The sequence below is a fragment of the Pogona vitticeps genome, chromosome 8, assembly GCF_051106095.1.
Source record: "Pogona vitticeps strain Pit_001003342236 chromosome 8, PviZW2.1, whole genome shotgun sequence".
Classification (NCBI taxonomy): Eukaryota; Metazoa; Chordata; class Lepidosauria; order Squamata; family Agamidae; genus Pogona; species Pogona vitticeps.
Window position 1 is genome coordinate 19,960,670 of NC_135790.1, and position 21,230 is coordinate 19,981,899.

General features: G+C 43.0%; 1 protein-coding gene across 2 annotated transcripts in view; it reads right to left on the bottom strand.

Moving 5' to 3' along the window:
* The window catches only part of ETS1 (ETS proto-oncogene 1, transcription factor), a 130,043-nt gene extending 112,918 nt beyond the window's left edge, over window positions 1–17,125 (bottom strand). The window contains exons 1-2 of one of the 2 annotated variants that reach the window (XM_020808928.3): window positions 16,989–17,125; window positions 6,161–6,243 (exon numbers count right to left, since the gene is read on the bottom strand). In XM_020808928.3, the coding sequence (XP_020664587.2) occupies window positions 6,161–6,232 (72 nt within the window). In that variant the 5' untranslated portion in view covers window positions 6,233–6,243; window positions 16,989–17,125. Of the gene's footprint in view, window positions 1–6,160; window positions 6,244–16,573; window positions 16,939–16,988 lie in introns of those variants that run through there. The other variant, XM_072979014.2, reaches the window with a different exon arrangement.
* Window positions 17,126–21,230: the final 4,105 nt, after the last annotated feature.

A 21,230-nucleotide genomic window follows, 5' to 3' on the forward strand; every position in this document is an offset into this window, starting at 1 on the left:
AAACCAAACCAAACACCCTGCCTTCCGGTTAAGACCAAGCCAAGATATTTTACTGTCTAAGGTGAAGGAAATTTTTTTGTCTTTTCCCTCACATTACACATCTGGTGAAAAGCAGAGTGGACTGGCAGTTAAATACTGGCAAGGAGATGACATTCTCTCCATCTAACTTAAGGGAGAATGTCGGCCCAGTCTTCCTTTCCTGACTTCTGATTTTAAGCCATATTAACATGCCAAATCCATGGATCGAAAACCAAGGCTAAGGCAGAGAGGAGTCTGGGATACAACCTGCTTGCCCCCATTTATTTATTCACGACAGACTGTCCAATTTCCGCATTACCTTGCCCTACTTTGAAATTGGTTTGATTTCTAGTTCGCAATGCATTTCAGGATATATCCCTAGAATGCAAGCTATTTCTATTAGCACTATATCAACAAGAAGGCTGCAAGAAGATTTGCACGACCTAGATTGCCAAGAATATTTAATGCAAGCTTCACAAATGGTTGCAGAGACTTTCCATGCATGCTCGGCTTCCACGGATATCAGAAGCTGTTGGGATCATTCCTATTGCTGCACTGTGTGAAATTCAAGCTGTCTTACAATGACCGCAGCATTCCTCAGAGTGAAGTAACACACTTGACGGTCTACAACTACCCATACAGTCAGAATCCCTAAGCAACAGAAGTTCTTAAACTGATCTTGAGTTTGAATATCATTATCCCACCAGGAATGCAGTAAGTGGTCTGGCTGTTATCAGACGTTTATTCCACTGGGGCCTTCGTGTCTGTCCAGTAGGGCCAACAGAAGTCTACGGTGAAGTTTCAACTACACATGTAATTCCAGCTCTCATCTCTAAAGGTGTTTGGTCAAGATGGTCTCAATGAACACCCCTAATCTCAGAGGGCACAGTTTTTCTGTCCATGCTTTGCTGAAAACTATAACAGAAAAAGAGGATGATTTTGCAAAGGATAAATCAGCCTCTTGACAATATATCTCAAGAGTTGTGGTGTGTGAAAAGGTAGGCTGTGAGGACTGCGTACTTTGGAAAAATTACTCTTTTTTTCAGCTATAGCATCCAGAATCTATCATGGGCAGCAGCTCTTCCATGATCTAGCATCTGCCATCAAGAGTTCTTGCCACTAATGGGCACCATTCCTTTCTCTACAGCAGTGGTCCCCCAACCTTGGGCCTCCAGATGTTCTTGGACTTCAACTCCCAGAAATCCTGGCCAGCAGAGGTGGTTGTAAAGGCTTCTAGGAGTTGTAGTCCAAGAACATCTGGAAGTCCATGGTTGTCTGGGTAGTTCAATGAGCTAGAGCCCCTGGCTGCAGAGCCACAGATTAGAAGTCCGTCTTCCCATTCTGCCTTCTGGGAGAAGAGTCAGCTTGGGTAGTCTTGTTAAGTTCCAAAACACACCCAGAAGAAGGTAATTGTAAACCACTTCTAAGTACTCTACACCACTGGTCCCCAACCTTGGGCCTCCAGATGTTCTTGGACTAGAACTCCCAGAAGCCTTCACCACCACCTCTGCTGGCCAGGATTTCCAGGAGTTGAAGTCCAAGAACATCTGGAGGCCCAAGGTTGGGGACCACTGCTCTACACCTAGAAAACCTTGGAAAGTGTTGCCAATTGACATGATGAAACATTTTTAAGCATACTTGAAATAAGTGAAATAATGCTCTTTGCTATGTATAGAGTATCCCACATTCCATACTATCCCCTTCAGTATAAAATTACAACACAATTAAGTGGACTAGGTAGTGGTATTGGATAATCAAAGGATAATGTGGAGTAATGATGATATTTATTCATATTATGTGAATTTGGGGAAGACCAGCCATCATGCATCATTTACAGTGGTGCCTTGCAAGACGAGCACTTCGTTTTACGACGAAATCGCATAACAACAAAGTTTTTGCGATCACAAAATGATGTTTCCTATGGGTTTTTTTCTGCTTTGCGATGATTGGTTCCCTGCTTCGCTAACTGATTATCGCAAAATGATGATTTTTTCACAGCTGATCGGCGGTTTCAAAATGTCCGCCAGGTAAAAAAAATGTCCGCCCGCTGTTTTCTGGGATGGATTCCTCGCTGTACGTGCAGCGAAAATGGCCACGTTATGGAAGATCTTCGCTGGACAGTGAGTTTCAAGCCCATAGGAACACATTAATCGGGTTTTAATGCGTTTCTATGGGCTTTTTAAAATCGCTTTACGATGTTTTCATTCTACAGCGATTTCGCTGGAACGAATTAACATAGTAATGCCAGGCACCACTGTATATCAATGCTCATGTTGTTGTTGTTGCTTCAAGTGATATATTGTCCCAAAGCACTCTCTGGGCAGTTTACAACATAACTATGCAAACAGCACTTTGCCCCCCACTGAGCTGGGTACTGATTTTACTGACCTCAGAAGGATGCCCTACAATGTGCATGAAAGAAGGCTTTGTCAGAGGGAAAGATAACGTGATTGATGTAGCACCGTTTGGTCTCAAACTACCTAGTTCATTTCCCTCTACTAAACAATTAATCATACAGTGTTGCATTTGATAAGTATCTTTGTTTCAAAGTTTTAAAGATTTTTGCTAGTGAATATTAATACAACAATCCCTTTGTGTATACCAACACTGTGATACCAACAAACAAATCCTGAAATAACAAATGGGAAGAAAGTCTACAATTAATTCATTGCACCCCTAATTTGGGGAGAAAGCTGAACCAGAGTTGGGGGGGGGGCGGGAGAACAATCACATTTAGGAATGCAATTCCCTAGAATTACACTGCAGTTTGAAAAAGTAACTTTTCCAAACTTCAGTGCCTGAACATTGATTATGTTAGCACACCATCCTAAGAGCATTTTAAGGATCTGATTCCTGTCCCAAAGGCAAAATGAGAGGAAAAATAGGAGTACAATTCACTAAGCATGAGAAAATAGAGATGGCCAAGTGTTGAGTTTGTACCTGTAAAGTGAGGGAGTTGAAATGTGTAAGCGTGAGAAGGGTGGATTCCAGGCACAATACGGCCACATAACAATCCCTGACACAAACACAATGAAATAGCTGTTGTGAAAGATAAGAATTAAGAGTGCCAGGCATGTTTACACAATTGGCTTATAAGTCCTCTAACAAGTGGGTGGCCTGCTACATCACCGTGTCACTAGAAAAGCATCATCCACAGATGTGGGATGTTGGTGTCTCTTTCTTTTGCTCTACCGCAAAAGCTTTGACAGCCAAGTCCTTCTCTCTGGAGAGTTTTGTGCCCTACAATCTTCAGCTACCTTGGAATCGCAGCACCCCTTTGAAGGCCTGTCCTTCCGTGGGGCGGCTGTTTCAGCCACATGCCTCTCCTTGCTTGCAGGAATGGACTAAGATTTCCTGTTGCTTTTGAAGCGTCCGTGCAGTTTGTTTTCGTGCAAACAAAACAAAACCACCCAGACGTTTGGGTTCATTGGTGCAAACATGGAAAGACCAGATTTAATTTTCAGAGCTCTTTGACCGTCTCAAGCTTGTTTACACCTTCCATACAATCAGCTAGTAGTTCCGTGCTTGCTACGTAATATGTCCCTGCTCTGCTTTTCAGGCAGAATTTACACTAGCTTTGCACAGAAGATAGCTCAGTGGTTTAGGCATCTGGCTGCGGAGCCAGAGTTTGGGAATTTGATTCTCCACTATGTTTCTCCTTGACAGAGGCTGGACTGGATGATCTCTTCTGCCTCTGCAGTTCTAAGATTATTATATTGTTATAAATGTGCCCTGAGCTAATTAAGAGAACTTCAATGGGGACGGGAGGGAGATCCCTTGTCCTACTCTCATCAGGAGGCAAGGAATCTCACCCAGCTGTTAGATTCCTCGCGGAGGTGTTTGGTTGGCTCCTGCTAGCCAACATTGAAGAGAACAAGTACTTTTCCAATATTTCTTCAGATCTCTAATCTCATCTAGCCTCGCTGGCTCTCAGCTGTAGATGTGGAATTGATTCTATTGAAAAGCACGGTCTGATTTAGATGCCTGGTGGTCAGAAGATGGAAGTAACTAATCACTAATCAGGATAAAAAAGAATTCCACTGGATAAGCCAGTCTCCACAGGAAGAAGAAGAAGAAGAAGAAGAAGAAGAAGAAGAAGAAGAAGAAGAAGAAGAAGAAGAAGAAGAAGAAGAAGAAGAAGAAGAAGAAGAAGAAGAAGAAGAAGAAGAAGAAGCTGCACTTCTTAAGACTAACTGCAAAAAGAAATACCACAATTTAGCTACCCTTTTAAAATGATGGTTTAATACTTTTATTTGTAGGGTGCAGCAGCCTCATGTAAAAAAAGGGGTACCTTATGGATTATTCTGTAAGAAATCCATTTAGAATAGTGCAGAAGGTGTTTGCTAAACAGAGCTGAAGAAGACCTTAGAGCCAGCATCCCTAACAAAAGTAAAAGAGCAAGGAAAGGAAATAACCTCAAAGAAAGAAGGAAGGAAGGGAACCTAAGAGTATTAATCTAAATACAGATCTAGAAAAGACAAGAGAGGGAAGCATGCCCAGCTACATGCCCAGTTGAAATCATTTGCTAGCTGTCGAACCAGCCCAACACTCCTGTCATAATATAGGCCCAGTTCTGCAAGGCGGAAGAAATGACCCTGGGAGCTTCCAGGCCCTGAGCCAATGCAAAACACATTATTGGCAGAGGGTCTGCTTAGCCTGCTGTTGCTTTGGGATAACAGGAAAGACTGTTTCCTTCCCCTGAACACTATTGTCCTTAGGCCAGGTCTTATCCACCCAATTGTCACACACTGGCCTTCCCCCACTTTCATCCCATCTAAAAGCTGTTTCCTCATTTTATCGATTCCATAGATGGTGAAACATGAGCTCTTTTCCTATTGTGCTTGATATTATTTTTGCAAAAAAAAAAAGAGAGAGAGAGACTTCCTCTAGCTTTTAGCTCCTTTCTGCTCTCCAATGGAACTGTTTCAATTCTGGATGGAAAAGATATTGCCTTGGTTTACGTTTTCCCCTACTAAAGTATCCGTTTCGTGCGCACACCCCAAGACCAGCAATGAGAAGAAATATATTTTGCTTCAAAAATCATTAGCTGGGAAAGAGCGATGGCTACGAGACATTTACCGTATTTTTCGCTTCATAAGATGCACCTTTCCATGAGACGCACCAATTTTTTAGGAGAAGAAAACAGGAAAATATAATCTGTTTTCTTCGCTCCATAAGACACACAGACTTTCCACCCCCCTGTTTTGTGGGGAAAAAGTGTGTCTTATGGTGTGAAAAATACGGTACATTTCAACAGTGCCTATGGGCATATATTGTGCAGTGGTCAAAATGCAGCTATAGGACTAACGATAGGTCATGAACCCCTAACAAAGCAGTCCGGAGACCAGTACCCAGAACAACAAGAAAAAGAACGGGTCCATGCTGAATCCGCCTCAGTGCCAGGTAAAGTGGGTAGGAGAGACTTACAAGAACTAAACTAAGGATCTGAGTTTGCTTTTTCCCCTTTCTCCCTTCCTGTCCCTTTCCCTTTTGTCTTGTTTCTCTTCGATCACAAAAGGCAACAGGCATCCCTGAGGCCACTGAACTGGCTCTCAAAGCTGCTTTTGCCTTTCTGATCCCTGAAAAAAACAAACAAACAAACAAACAAAAGGGGGAGGGCTTTCACAGGAAAAGACTAAGCATTTTTAGTGATTTACCTTTTAAATAAGCACCAGGGCAGTGTTTAACACTTCCCACGTACAGGCGCCAAAATATTCAAAACTGGAATGTAACTTTGGATCACGGCTGTTTTCATTTGTTTGCTCTCTCCCACTCCACCTTTCCCCCCTCTTCTCTCATGGGCCATGGAGGATGATGCCAGGGACCCGAAATAGGAACTATAGATGCTCCACCATGTTTTGGGTTGTAAGTTTGCAGAAAACTGCTCACAAAACCTCCAGCAAGGTCATCATCAATCTAGAGCAGTGATTCTCAACCTTGGGTCCCCTTGATGTTCTTGGACTACAACTTGCAGAAGCCTTCACCACTAGCTATGCTGGACAGGATTTCTGGGAGTTGCTGTCCAAGAACATCTGGGGACTCAAGGTTGGGAACCACTGATCTATAGGGCTTAAAATGAGCAGAGGTATGTTTCTGCATCTCCTTTTCTCAACAATACTGTGCCAGACTGAACCTTGCTTACCATCATCACTGGGCAGGCCAATGAGTAGGGAGCTGAACTTCCTATTGTTGTGTCCATGTAGTAACTCATCATCTCTGAGATGCCTGAAAAAAGAAATGGAAAAGGAGGTTCTGAGAGGCTATTATGATGAAGAGGCATTACAAGACGACAACATGCCCCTCCACAGACTGTGCATGGGACGTAACTTGGGCAGAGCAACTGAGGCATCGTTCCAAGGGGTCAGCCTTTAGCGGACATCAAACTTCAGAGGTGAATTTACTAACTGTTAGGGAAGCAAGCAGCACCTCCCAGCCCTATTCACTTTCTTTTCTCTTCAAAGTATAAACTTTCTCTTTCTAGTTTGTATTAACTCTGTAAGACAGTAGGGTATTGGGAACTGGAGTCTGTCAGGACAGGAGAAGCAAGTTCTTTCCTGTTCTTAGAGGCATGAAAATGTTGCCTACCTGGAGAAGTATACTACCTATATGTTAAATGACTTATTCTCATTTTTTCCTTTTAATAGCTCAAATACACACAACTGAGTGCAAAGTCATCAGATTCACCTATCTATTCATTCAGATAGGCATGAATTTCTTCTTTAGGGCTGAGCTTGCAGAACCAGGAGAAAGTACCACAATTGTGGGGCCACCAGGGAGAGGACCCTGCCCAACGACTGGGCACACAAAAAGCATACATGGACCTCAACAGGTGGGAAACCTTGACATCTGACTGTTCAGCCTGGAGGCAGGCAGTTCATCATGGCCTCTCCCAATTTGAAGAGACCCTTGTCCTGCAGGCCGAGGCAAAGAGGCAGTCATGAAAGCAGCAAAATCAGGGAGTTGGAAAGGGGACAGATTGTATTTGTCTTCAGTGTGGAAGGGATTGTCACTCTCGAATTGGCCTTTTCAGCCACACTAGACACTGTTCCAAGTCCTCGATATAGAGCACATTACCATAGTCTCTTGAGACTGAAGAATGCCTAAGAAGTTGGGGATGAGTGGGTGTTTTGCACTAGCTGAAGTTTCTGAATTACTTTCAAAGACAAACCCATGCAAACCACAATCCTGCAGCCCAACCAGAAATAATTAGCACTGAGGTAACCGAAGCTAGGTCTGTCCACTGTACTAGTCATGAGCTGGTAGGGAAGTGGTTCCTGGCCATTAAGTTTATCCATGAAATGTACCCACACATCATGAAAATGCCAGGTGAAAGTGAGTTAAGAGGTTTCTGAATTGACACTGTGAATTATATACTTATCCCTTTGCTCCAGAGTTAATCTATAGTTAATCTAGAGCAGTGGTGTCGAACTGTGGCCCTCCAGATGTTCTTGGCCTTCAACTCCCAGAAAGCCTGGCCAGCAGAGGTGGTGGTGAAGGCTTCTGGGAGTTGAAGTCCAAGAACATCTGGAGGGCCACAGTTCGACACCACTGATCTAGAGGATGAAAACGGTGACTGGTGTTGACAGAGGTTGGGAGTTTGATTCCCCACTGTGTCTCCCAGAAAAAGAGGCAGCCTGGGTGGCCTTGGGCGAGCTGACCAGTCCCCAGATGACCCCAGAAGAAGGGAATGGCAAAGCACGTCTGAGTATTCTCTACTTGGAAAACAAGGAGAAGTCATAATTCACCATACAGTAAGTCAGAATTGACTTGATGGAACATAATTATCAATGTTGCTGAGAAGAGAAATAAACAAGAAGAAAACAAAACAGTGGCCATTTTAATCCAGAGTGAGCCGTGGTGTTGTGTTAAACAACAGGAGTGACTACAGGTTCAGAAAGGATTAAAAAGGGCTAGAGATGGGCACTTACTGTGGTTCAGCAGTTCAGGCCCACAGGAGTTGTGTGGGCTCCCCAGATTCCTCACCCTACCTTCTCCCATGGGCACCCCATCAGAAGCAGTGCCACTTGCTCCTCTGAGTGGGCACCTGGGGAAGGAGGTGGGGCAACAAATCTGGGAAATTGGTGGAACACCTGTGGGCCTGATCCATTGAACTGCTCAACTGACGAACTGTAGATGAAGTCCATTTCTAAAAAAGGACACACAAATTCAGCCAATAACATAATTGGCTTTCCCCCCCCAAGCATTCTAACACCCCATCACCACTTCTGGACAATATTCAAGCTTCTTTGGAAGTAAACTAAGGAGTTCTTCAGAGCTGTTTCCATAGAAAGAACTCAAGGGGAGAGCTGATCGCCATGTCTTATTATGATTATGCATTTTTCTGAAGTCTTTCAGTGGCTTGTGACACAAGACAGCTGGCAGCAGCAAAGGCCAGCGATGCCCCTTTGGAGAAAATGATATTTCCGTTTCTCTGTCTGGAAAAAGAAGAAGTGGTCATCTAAATAAAGTATCCATCAGTCCTCTGTGATGCATTGAGTAGAGGAGATTCCTGCAATTTAGGAAGTAGCACAAAAACCTTCGGAATAATAAGCAATGGTTTGGAAGCAACAGAGCTTGGAGAAGTAATTTTCATGGATTGGAGTTAATTGTTTGGGGGTGGGTGTTATAATTCCTGATCTCTGCTATTTGGTACGCCCAAAGGATCCTAAATGATAGATTTTTCTTAATCCTGAGAAGTGACATATACTATGAGAGGAAAATGTTTTAAAGGCAATATTTGTTTCTCAAAGTATCTCCAAAAACCCAAGTTTGGTTCAGAAACCACATATGATATAATGTGGATCCACATATGATAGACTTACCACAACTCATACTATGACATCATACAGATATCCAAAGGTCTCATCCTAGACTTCCAGTGTTTCCCAACTTTGAGTCCCCAGATGTTATTAGACTAAAACTCCCAGAAATCTTCATCACTAGCTGTGCTGGCTAGGATTTCTGGGAGATGCAGTTGAAGAACTTTTGGGGACCCAGAGTTGGAACCAATGGCAATAGAGAGTGGTTTCCTATGCAAACTATAAGCTGATGATACATTTCATCACTTGCATATAGACATGTTTCAATAATGCAACAGAAGGCAAGTAGAACTGAGGACAGAACTTGCTGTGAAAAAACCCAACAAGCTCAAGTTCCTCAAGACACAACTCTTAGATTCCAGGCACAAATCACTGTATGTTGTGCTTAACATCAACTAATAATTATGCATGCATAAATGTACCCATTTCTCTTTGTGCAGTCCAAATTTTATTTAAATTACAAGAAAATTATTTCGCAATCATCTTATCCAACATGCACGGGTGTTGAACTGCAACTCTGTCAGTCATATGCTTGGTCATGTGTGACCATCACCTCATCAGGTTACCATGGCAGTTTCTGCAGTTAGAAATCTGCACACACATAAAAATTATATAGGATTCTAGCCTGTACAATTACCTAAATCATGGGAAGTCCAGAATAATGTGCAAAGTGAGTGTGCCAAGTCATCAGAAGTCCACAATTATGGGGGAATGTTCATGTTTGGACTTTGATTGATAACCATCCAATCAGTCGTAAGAAAAATCATCCTGTCGTGTTTTTATGACTGTAGAAGATACCAGATAGTTATCTATGATCTGTATCATGACTACTGTGGTGTAACTGATTTTATAGTTTGGCAAACTCAGTACTACACAGACGAAATGTCTTCCCTGCTGACTCAGATCAAGAGTCAAGGCACTTAACTGCAGTAAACCAAACCTTTCTGTGCATTAGAGACAACACCTCATGAGTAGATGGAATTCTATCTGATATTGTGTATGATGGTCATAGCTGGAGCTTCACTTACTGTTTTTTTTTTGGGGGGGGGGTGCTTGGCCTTCCATCCATAAATATGTCCCTCCTTTGTCAGATTGATTTTTCAGACTTTAAGAACTGTCTCAATCACACTTCTTGAACCCCAATAGGATGCCAGCTCTAATTGTGGCATATCTATATTGTATGCTACACTGCTCCAGTGGTTGCCAACCTTGGGTAACCCAGGTGTTCCTGGCCAGCAAAGCTCGTGGTTTAGGCTGTGGGAATTGCACTCCAAAAACATCTGGGTTATCCAAGACTGGGGAACAATGTATTAGTCTAACTCTTAATGGGAGATTGATATGACCACTGAGTGGAGGGCGGTATCATCAATTGCTAGTCATGGGAGTGCACTAGCTTATAGGCTTGTGATGCAGCTACCAGACACTTAGTGGTCATGTGTAGGGATGGGTGTCATGAGTGCAACTGAAGACCTGGAACCAGAAGGGTTAACTGAGGTTGAGGAGAATGCTGAGCAATCAGAAACACCTGAATCGCCTCCAGATTCTCCTTCCCCAGCAGACAAGCTTCGGGCCAGGCTTCGGGGAGCCATGATATATGTGGAGTCTGATAGAGTCTCCAGCTTCAACTTTTGCAAAGCAATTCTGATAAACAGAGGTATGAAGGGGGATATTACGAGAGAGGCTGCAGAGAGATTCCCATTTATTACTAGACCAGTTATCTGGTTAAGGGCCAATATCCAGTGGCCATGCTAAAGGCAAATGGAACACACAACAGACAGAAATGGTGGCTCCAACAACTGGACTAGCCACTTTGGAAATACAAAGTAAAGGCACCATTTTGGATGTTTAATTGAGCACAAGTGAATTGCAAACAGGGAAGCTGATGACCTGAATTAGATAATGGGGTTGTGAAGCAAAAATTATGTCCTTATTGAACTAGCAGCCACAAATTCTTGAGCGTGTGTAGGCATCCTTCAGTCTCGAGAGACTATGGTAACGTGCTCTGTATGAAGGTCTTGGAACAGCGTCTTGTGTGGCTGAGAAGGCCAATTCGAGAGTGACAATCTCTTCCACATTGAAGACAAATACAATCTGTCCCCTGTCCAGCTCCCTGGTTTTGCTTGTTTTGGGACTGCCTCTTTGCCTCAATCTGCGGGACAAGGGTCTCTTCAAATTGGGAGAGGCCATGATGCACTGACTGCCTCCAGGCTGAACGCCTGGATGTCAACGTTTCCCATCCGTTGAGGTCCATTGCTAAGGCCTTCAGATCCCACTTGCAGATCTCCTCATATCGCAGCTGAGGTCTCCCTCTGGGGTGTTTTCCCTGCACTAATTTTCCATACAGGAGATCTTTTGGAATCCGACCATCAGCCATTCTCACGAATGGCTGATGGTCGGATTCCAAAACAGAGAGTCTATGCTCTCTCTTGAGCATAGACCAACAAAAGAGTGACATTCTTCTCTCCTTGTTCTTCCCCCTTCTCTTCCTTCAGCTCCTCCTTCCCCTCTTTCTCCCTCCTCCTTTTCTTCTTTTTTACTTCTTCCTCTCCCATCTCGTCCTTCTCCAAACACTGTAAGTCTCAAAGATGTATTGATTATCCCTGCTCCGCAGCAGATGGAAATGTGATAAATCTGGCTTGCCTGAAGTCATCTAATGAGACTATGAGATGTGTGCGTAGTTTTGAATAAAGGATCTACAGTGGTGCCTCGCAAGACAATTTTAATTTGTTCTGCAAAAATCGTCATCTTGTGAAAAAATCGTCTTGCAAGGTTCCCTATGCATCGGTCTCAAAAAAAAAAGTATTCCGAAGCATCGGTCTAAAAACAAAAGTCTTGCAAAGTATGGTCATAGAAAAAAAACACCTTGCAAGGCACCATAGTGATCACAAAAACCAATTGTCTTGCCGGTTTTTCGTCCTGCGAGGCAATCGTCTAGCGAGGCACCACTGTACTGAGTTCTCAAATCGGTCTCACCCTCTCTCCACTACACCACTTCCCTCCAGTTCCAATATGCTTATAAATTTCAGATGTTAACCCTTTTCTCTAATGGAAAAGGGTACCACCTGCCTTCCCAATCAAACTAACATTTGGGGGACTTGATCAGCCTAATGTTTGCACTTCAGTTGTGTGCCATCCTGGATCGTGTCAAATCAAGAGGCCTGATTGTCTTCAAATCGCAGGGATGTGGCAGGGAAGACACGTTCTGCTTATAAAATCTCACATCCTGCCTTGCCCCGGGTGATCAACATTAGCCTCTGATAACATTAGAGGCAGAGCCTATAAATTCATAATTAGCAATGGATAACATCACAATCAACAGCTTAGAAGGGGCTTTTGGTAAATGGGCAAGGCAGGAGGTCAGTCCGAGGGCACTTACTGCTAACCAGGCAGATTGCCGGCTGTGGGTGAGCCCCAAAGCTGAAGAGGGCTGTTCTGTTTCACATCGTAATCCCAGAGTGTAGCAGCCATTTATAATTAAAGGAAGATGTTGAGTGAACAAAATTATATTGTAAGTGGCAGGCTTTCGGGTAATCAGAAAGCTTTTCTGGTTGGGCAGTCGTCTGCCTTTTACCCATTCATCAACTTAATAATGTGATCCATTTCTATATCACCCCAACCTCAATCAAGATGATGTTTTGAGCTAATGAAGGAAGTCTCCCTTACTATTTAATCAGGACACACCAAATACTGGTTGTGATCGAGGCTGGCCCTACTATTAGGCAAGAGGAAGGCAGCCACCACGGGCAGCAGATATTAGGTGTCATGAAACAGCCACAAACATATAATTGTCTAATTTATTACTGCTTTATTTTTACTTTCAGGGAAGCAAGAGGAAAAATTATGGGTTTATCTAACTTCTTTTTCTTATCTAATTTCTTTTTCTTCCATAACTTGGACTCAGAACCCACCCAACCGATCCTTTTTTTTTTCCCCTTTCATCTTAACATTGCCAGCCTTCAATCTTTCTTTCCCACACATTTAGTAATTTTGATAGGCAGTGGTTGGGCTTATTGCTTCCGCCTCCAATGTAAGGTCCTAACTTTTCGGCATAAGTTTGATTTTGATTTTAATCTTTGTTGTTTGATTGGAATGTTTCTTCTGTCTTTACTTTATCTGTCCTTCTACTCCAGTGGTCCCCAACCTTGGGTCCCCAGATGTTCCTGGACTACATTCCCTGAAGCCTCCATCCAAGATGGGGAACCACTATTCTGGGTGAGTCAGTTTCACACACAGAATAAACCTACGGTAAGTGTAGGGGACATGGTGGCGCTGCGGGCTAAACCGCAGAAGCCTGTGCTGCAGGGTCAGAAGACCAGCAGTCGTAAGATCGAATCGACGCGACGGAGTGAGCTCCCATCGCTTGTCCCAGCTCCCACCAACCTAGTGGTTCGAAAGCATGCAAATGCGAGTAGATAAATAGGGACCACTTCGGTGGGAAGGTAACAGCATTCCGTGTCTAAGTCGCACTGGCCATGTGACCACGGAAGATTGTCTTCGGACAAAATGCTGGCTCTATGGCTTGGAAACGGGGATGAGCACCACCCCCTAGAGTCGAACACGACTGGACAAAAATTGTCAAGGGGAACCTTTACCTTTACCTTTAAGTGCAGAATAATCATGCACACATCAAAGACATTACAATATTTAGGAAGACAGCACACTGTTTAACTTTTAACCTATTAAAAGTAGGCTTCAAAGATGGCCAGCACAAAAGCCTCTTTGCCTGAAATTCATCAGGGTTAATCCTTGTGGAAGGACTACAGTCTTCCAAGTCTGTCCTTGGACTTGGTTCTCATACCCAAAAACTTGCCGATACCCCTGGTGTGAGGTACCAGGATCCATGGCACTCTGTCCCACATCCAGGTACCTAGACTTTGGAGTGAAGTGGAGTAATCTTTGCAGCTTCAGGCAAAGAAGTGTACCTGACTATGAACAAGAAAAAGTCTACCTTTAAAGATGTTATTCCCACCCACCAGCATCCTCTTAGAGGAAGACACCAGAAATCTAGATACACCCATACGGGCAAACGGATACACCTTTGTAATTAAAATTTAGTGCCGGTCATTAATTAATTCAAACTTGGGTTGATTACTTTGTCCGCTAAATGGATTAAAGAGCATAGGCTTCAAAAGATGGAGAATGGAGGTGAGGAGAGGATCTGTAAGGCTCAGGGCAGAAAAAAAAACATGAGGCTAACCCTAAAAGAGGTGCCACCAAAATGACTGGCCCCTCCATTTTATGTTTCTTTTCCTTCCCTGTTGCTATGGAAATACATGGGATGACGTCATTCTGATGCACTTCCCTGCCCTTGTTCCACATTATTTGCTGTTCAAGGGGAAAAGAAACAAACATGGACTTAATACCTTTTTTGTTCCCACAACTGTGTCACTGGGAGAGGAAGAGGAAGAGAAACAACATAGTACAGTGGTTACACTCATGGGCTTCTACCATGTTTATGGAGCCATGAAGCTCACACGCTCATCTTCAGCCTGTCCCCCTCTCTCGGCTGCATCCACCTCACAGAACTGTTTTGAATATAAAATGGTAGCGGGACAGAAGGGAGCAGAATTAAGTGAAATGTAAAAAGGAGGTTACTGTTGAAATGAACAGCAGGTGCTGTTTTTCAACATGGCCCTTCACTCCAGCCCCATGCTTGGTGTAGTCCTTCAATTTGTATTTGTTTTTTGTTTTTTTAGTCTGACATATTTTGGTTTTAATTCTATCAGAGATATAGAAATAATCCTACTCTGTTCCAAGAAGAAGCCAATGGTAAGCCACTTCTGGGTACTTCCTACGTAGAAAACCAAAGAAAGGGTCCCCATAAGCCAGAATTATTTGATATACAGTCATAATTATTAGTAAGATTTCTTCATTTTGGCTCACAGAGTGGTGGACTGGGACACAGGAAATCTGTCTTCAAATCCCTGCTTGGCCATGGAAATTTGCGTGGGGGTGGCAGCGGTAAACAACCCATTGAAAATCTCACATTTTCATATATGTGTCAAAAGGCACTTGATGGCAACAACATATATATTTTTAGCATGCTTGGGGAAGATTTGGAAAAGTTCCATTTTGGAAGTAAAATCAGCCCGGCTGGCTGTAGGACTTTGGAAGCCGCCCTGGTGAAAAAAAAAAAGCACTATTTATTTATTCATTACATTTATATCCTGCCCATCTAGTACCAGGGCACTACTCTTTGGACCGCTGACCCCACTTAGAATACCACAGCCCAACACCACCCCGAAAGACATAAAGAGAGAACCAAGAAACATTAACAAGCCAACATATCCTCAAAAAAGGAGACAGAAACCTGGACAGTCCATCCGTACCTCCATTCAAATTAGGAGATGCAGATCACCAAAATCAAAGGAGAACTTAGGCCCATTTCTGTCTAAACTGACAATCTGGTTTGGCCATGATCACCCTCTATTTCCTATGTTTAATTATCCTGAAGCAATCCGTCTGCAGACACCTAAGAGATGAAAGGGAGGGTCTTTGGCTGCATGGCTGCTTAAGAACCATTAAGGCATGAAAAAGATTTCTTTCCTTAGTGATCTGCAAAATCTCTAAGGAATTGCTGCCTTTACCTAGGCTTCCTGATGCAATTATTTAAAAGTGTATTAAATTAGTAAGAAAGCAGAACTGAAGCATTTCAACGAGAGAGAGAGAGAGAGAGAGAAGCTACACCAAATCCTTCAATGCTTAAAGGATTAAAATGGTGCTATCAGATCTCTGGTTGATATTCTGATATCAGCTCAATGTCCAACGGACAGTACTAGTAGTCATGCTTGAAGTAAAGACTGTTCCCAGAGCTCGCCTCCAAGTGTTTGAGGACTAGCCGCATGCAAAGCAGCTGTTTAGAAGACCGAAAGGGAAGCTAAACCTCCTAGCAAAAATGTATGTGCAGCTAAGAAACACGAGAGAATGGCTCTCTGGAACTAGATACTGTTCATGTTAGTTAAAACAAACAAACAATACAGTTCATGTTAGTTAAAACAAACAGAGCAGTGAGGGCCTAATCTAGATCAGGGTTGTGGTGTGCAAGAAGGGGAAGCTTAGCTTAGAGTGGTTGTATTGACCAGATAGATGGGATATAAATAGAATAAATAAATAAATAAATAAATAAATAAATAAATAAATAAATAAAAATTAACCCTTGCCTCTTTCTACCACAGTCCTGAAAAAAATACCCACAAAAAATAGCATTGAGGAAAATGTTTCTATTCATTGCTACTGATTTTTTTTGTTTTTTAACCTTCCTTTCCCTAGAAGAGACTGAACTTTGGATATGGCAGTCCGGCCCTTGCCTCTTACTCTCCTCTGCCTCTGGAACTGTAGAGCTTTGGCAGGTGAGACACAGTGTGATTTATTTGACATAGCCCTTAATGTTGTGTTTAGCTATGCTTTACTCAATGTCCAAATCTTCTGAGATAGGGGGTTGGGGGGTCATACTTGCCATTTTAAGAGAGGTAGGGTGGGAATGGAGGCTGGGATGTGGGATGCAAACCTGTAGGTCTTTACAACAATCTTTGCATTAAAAAATCCTACAGCAGAGAACAATATTCTGGTGTGCCTTCCTAGGTGTAAGTAAGAAAGGAACGGATAAACAAATTATTTCAGCTCCTCCTTATCACCAAAACCATCATGCAATTGCTAATCTTTAATGCTGATGCAAATCCACACAAATACGTTCAACGGGCTAGAATTTTCTTTAAAGCTTGCACTCTTAAACTCACCCAGTTGCAGACCATGCCATCGAGATTCTCCTAGCAAACCCCTTACTCTCCTTTATTTTTAGCCTCTGTGACAGCAACATGATGCAAATCTCGATAATTGCCTTACCCCCCCCACCCCCAAATGACAAACATTGTTCTTGCTATCTGCAGCCAAGCAGCCGATCCCTCTGAGTGCTAAGAGTCAAAGTTAACTGTCAAGGAGCTGATCGTGAGCTGTGCAGTTGAGCCATGCCTTCAACATCCCACCCAACCCACAAAGAAAGAAAGAAAGAAAGAAAGAAAGAAAGAAAGAAAGAAAGAAAGAAAGAAAGAAAGAAAGAAAGAAAGAAAGAAAGAAAGAAAGAAAGAAAGAAAGAAAGAAAACCTATGGTAAAGTTTTCCTTGGGAGAAAAAAATGCCTTTCTTGATTACTTGCCTGTGGAGAGAATAAGGGAGAAAAGGCAGTGCGCGTCTCCAGAGGTTTTTCTATCCACGCTTAGCTAAGGGCTCTGTCCAACTACCTGGCAGATTCCTCTTCACTGGAGCTAAAGGGATGGAAATACCATAATGTTTCTAGCAGAGGCGCCTCTTGGAATTGCAGGAGGGGTGTGGTCAGGGCTGAAGGCAAGGGGCAGCTTGTGGGGGGGGGGAAATGCATTCACTCTCCCTCTGTCAACAAGACACCAGCAGCACCGCCAGGAAGCCTGGCAGGACGCCACTGCCAAATGCAATTAGACAAACCAGGAGCTCATCCAAATGAAATTCCCTTTCCAATATAAGCCCTGTTCCTTTGAAAGAATGATCGTGCTAATCATGATAAAAAATGCCCCAAGAACCTCTGGCTGCCTTTTTCATTTGCTTGTGTTGACAAAGCCATTGGGACTCCGGCTTCCATTTTCATTGATCTTGACGTATTCTAGTCAACGTTGATCAAAACCTTCATTTTGAAGACGGTCGAGGAGTCTCAAGAGAAGCAGACAGTGTATTATTCCAGAGGCCCCAGTTTTGTTCTAGCTGTTAATAATCAGGTATTTATAAGTCTGGATTTCTCAAAAGAGGTTTAGCATCCTTGCCATCTCCCAGCTTCTGCTTCGCCTCATTGAAATGAGATGTGGATTTGGGGCCTACCAGAATGACATTGCCAAAGGTGGGCCATTTAGAATATCATAAAAAGGCAGACAAATTACAGTTATTTAAATTAGTCTTATATTTTACTTTCAGAGGGGGGGGAAAGGGGTGCCAGTGGGTTTTCTGCTTCAGGTAGCAATATAATTTTGCCTGAATTAGATGCTTTCTATCTTTATGCCTCAGGCATAAAAATGCCTTTGGCCAGCTCTGTGTTCAGTGCACAAGATGAGCATAAACATTTGAAATGGAGGGTAGCAGCAATGATGGTAAAGCAATTTATAAAATCCATATTTTAGGTCAACTAAAGAGGCATATGGTGATGAATACACTCAAAAAACAATTTCTAACCATGAAGATCAAGTTCATGGCATCTAGCCAAACCAAGCAGTCCAAAACATGCCATTAAAAACCCAAAACGAAAGTGTGGAGCAAGTTGAGAGACATAAGTACTTTGGAATTTAGTTAAATTGAACAGTGGAATCATCAGCATGCAATAAAAGACAGGAAAGAAATGGCTCAGAGTAGTTTCCTTGAGATAAAGAACATAACATGCAACAAAAACTTTGCAAAAAATCTGCTTTTGCTTTAAGCATGTGCATGACATGGTGCTGTTTATTCTGAATTCCACCATATGGCATTGACTTCTGAACTTTGACACAAGCCATGATTCAAAAAGAAGACAGAAGCATTTGAAAGCGGGGTTTATGATGTTGAATTGAGAGGGTGATCAGTAAAAATGTCCCAAAGCACAGGGACAATACAAAGAAGGCATAAAACTCACAAAATGAGTTATTGAGCTCATTAAAAAGCTAAATGTCAAACTCATAATGAGAAACAAGAGGTACAGATTGTCACAACTGCTCATTCAAGATAAAATAAATGAAAAGAAATTCAAAGAAAAGAGGCACTGATCATCTAGAGCAGTGGTCCCCAACCTTGGGCCTCCAGATGTTCTTGGACTTCAGCTCCCAGAAATCCTGGCCAGCAGAGGTGGTGGTGAAGGCTTCTGGGAGTTGTAGTCCAAGAACATCTGGAGGCCCAAGGTTGGGGACCACTGATCTAAAGAATGGAAGTAGCATGTCATCATTATCTACAGCTGCTACACCCAAGGTCAGCATGGTCATGATTACACTCTTCACCCATCTTCTGATAGGGGCGGAAGAGAAGAAGAAGGTGGCAGAAAATTCTGTGTGCAAGCTTTTGAGATAAGAAATCTCTTCTTCAAGCATGAGGAGCATCCTGATGTTCAATCATGCTGGACAAGAGAGCTTGCACACAGCACGTCCTAACTTTCTAGAGAGGCTAATAAAGGTATGAACACAACATGGATTTTGTGATACCCAGATCCACACAGTTCAGTATCATATTCAAATAATCTCTAATAGAGATGGGGACAATTAAGAAAATGGCCATTTGTTTTGATCCACAATTCGTCAAGGTTAATGGATCAATAAATACAAATATATGAATATTCCTTGACGAATTGATGAATCAACCTGTCATTTGTCTGCACTTTAAATGGCTATAACACTGGCCCCCAACTGCTTAGAGACACTTAATTTGCAGGGAAGCCTCCTCAGGTGCTTTTCTACAACCCCTGAAAGTTTGGTGAACATTAGATTATGGATCCCTGAGTTATATAGACACAAAGGGGACCACCCAGGAAATCTCCTCCCAAGTACTTAGAGACCCCAGAATCACAACAGAGCTTCCTATGTGTTTCCCCAACAAGCATGCCAACTTTGGTGAAGATTGGATATTGGATATCCGAGTTATTCACCCACAAATTGGGTCCCCCCAGGAGAGTTTACCACACGGCACAGAAGCCCATTCTGCCTACCAGCCACCGATCAGCTGATCAGAAGCTGATAGACAGCCACCCCCACACACAGAGCCAGCCACCCCAACAGCCTACCCTCACACACCCTTCCTTTCCCTATCTTAGCCCCCCCACACCACTCCTACTGACACCCCCTTACCTTAATAGCTGCTGCCAGGTCTCCATCAGGCCTTCGCAGCCACAGCATGTAAAAAGGGAGACTGGCTGCCCTTTGCAAAGATGGAGGTTGCAGCTTCATTTAGGGTAGGGTCCCCATGGCATAGAATTCTTTCAACCTGGGATAGAGCATTGTCAAAAACCTTCATATAGAGGACCTTCTTGCGTACACCAATTCTGAAATGAATTTGGTTATGAAAACCTTAATCCCCTTCCTGCTTTTTTTTTAAAAAATGATGCCACATGAAATATCAGATGGTCTCAAAGGGCATGCCAGGTATTCATTGCCCCATATAAGACAGTGTCACATCTAGAGATGGGCATCAACCACCAGTTTATTTATCAGCTGATTTCAGTGCTTCAAAGTCCCATCTCGTATGGCAGACATCCACTCGGACGCAGTGCTCCGGCTTCCCTGACCTGCCTCCTCTGTTTGCTGCCTCTACGTGGGAACCCACCAGAAGAGGCAAGTCTTTCGAGCATCAAACACCTGCTTGGGAGATAAACAAACATGTCTAGTCACACCTCTTTCTTTCCAAAACACTGTCTTCATTATTGCATCTTTTCTTGATCCTGCAGAATTAATCAAGCGTGAACTGAAAATAAACAAACACACACAGAGACATCTTCACATGTCTAGAGCAACTGAGACAATCACATTTTTCTGCAAATAAATAACTGGTTTTTCAGGAATTGCTATAGGCCTGTGCAGAGGTGTACATACTATATGCATGAAGGATGCAAACAATATTGCCTCCATTTGCTACATTTATATCCCACCTTTCCACCTTTGTCTCAAAAAAAGCCTATGAGATAGAAGAGGCTCAGAGAGGACAGCTTATCCAAGGTATGTTTCATGGCTCAGTGAGGATCTGAACTACATCTCCAAAGTCCAACACTTTCCACCCCTGAGTCCCCAGATGTTCTTGGACTCCCAGAAATCCTGGCCAGCACAGCTAGTGGTCAAGGCGTCTAAGTGATTTAGTCCAGGAACATCTGTGACACCCAAATTTGGGAACCATTGCTCTAACTACTGCATCCTACTGGGTCTTCATGGAGTCTTGGATACACTCAAATAGGACAGAAGATGACAGCATGGAAAAATAATCAGGGCTGCCACATCCTCCTCCAAATACGTGACTTCAAGTTCAACTGGTGATGCCATAAGTTCTTGTTGAAATTCAGCTTATCGAGTTATTCATCAGTCATCACATTCTGGACTTTCCAAACAGAAGAAGTTTGTTTTGTTATCTACTATCAAGTTGTTTCTGAGTATGGAGATCCTAGTACAGTGTTCAATATATGTTTGCTAGAAAAGCAAATGATTTGCAAGTGACTTCATGCATAGTAGTGAGTTATGTTTCATGCAAAAGGTTGGCATCCATAGCAGTTCTCAGACCCACAGAAAACCCTGGACAAGACGGTCCAATTTCATTAAAATACTGTCATGCTAACACATTCTGGCTGCAGAATCAGAGGTTGGGAGTTTGATTCCCCACTGTTTCTCCCGTGAGTAGAGCCAGCCTGTGTGGCCATGGGCAAGCTGGTTGGTCC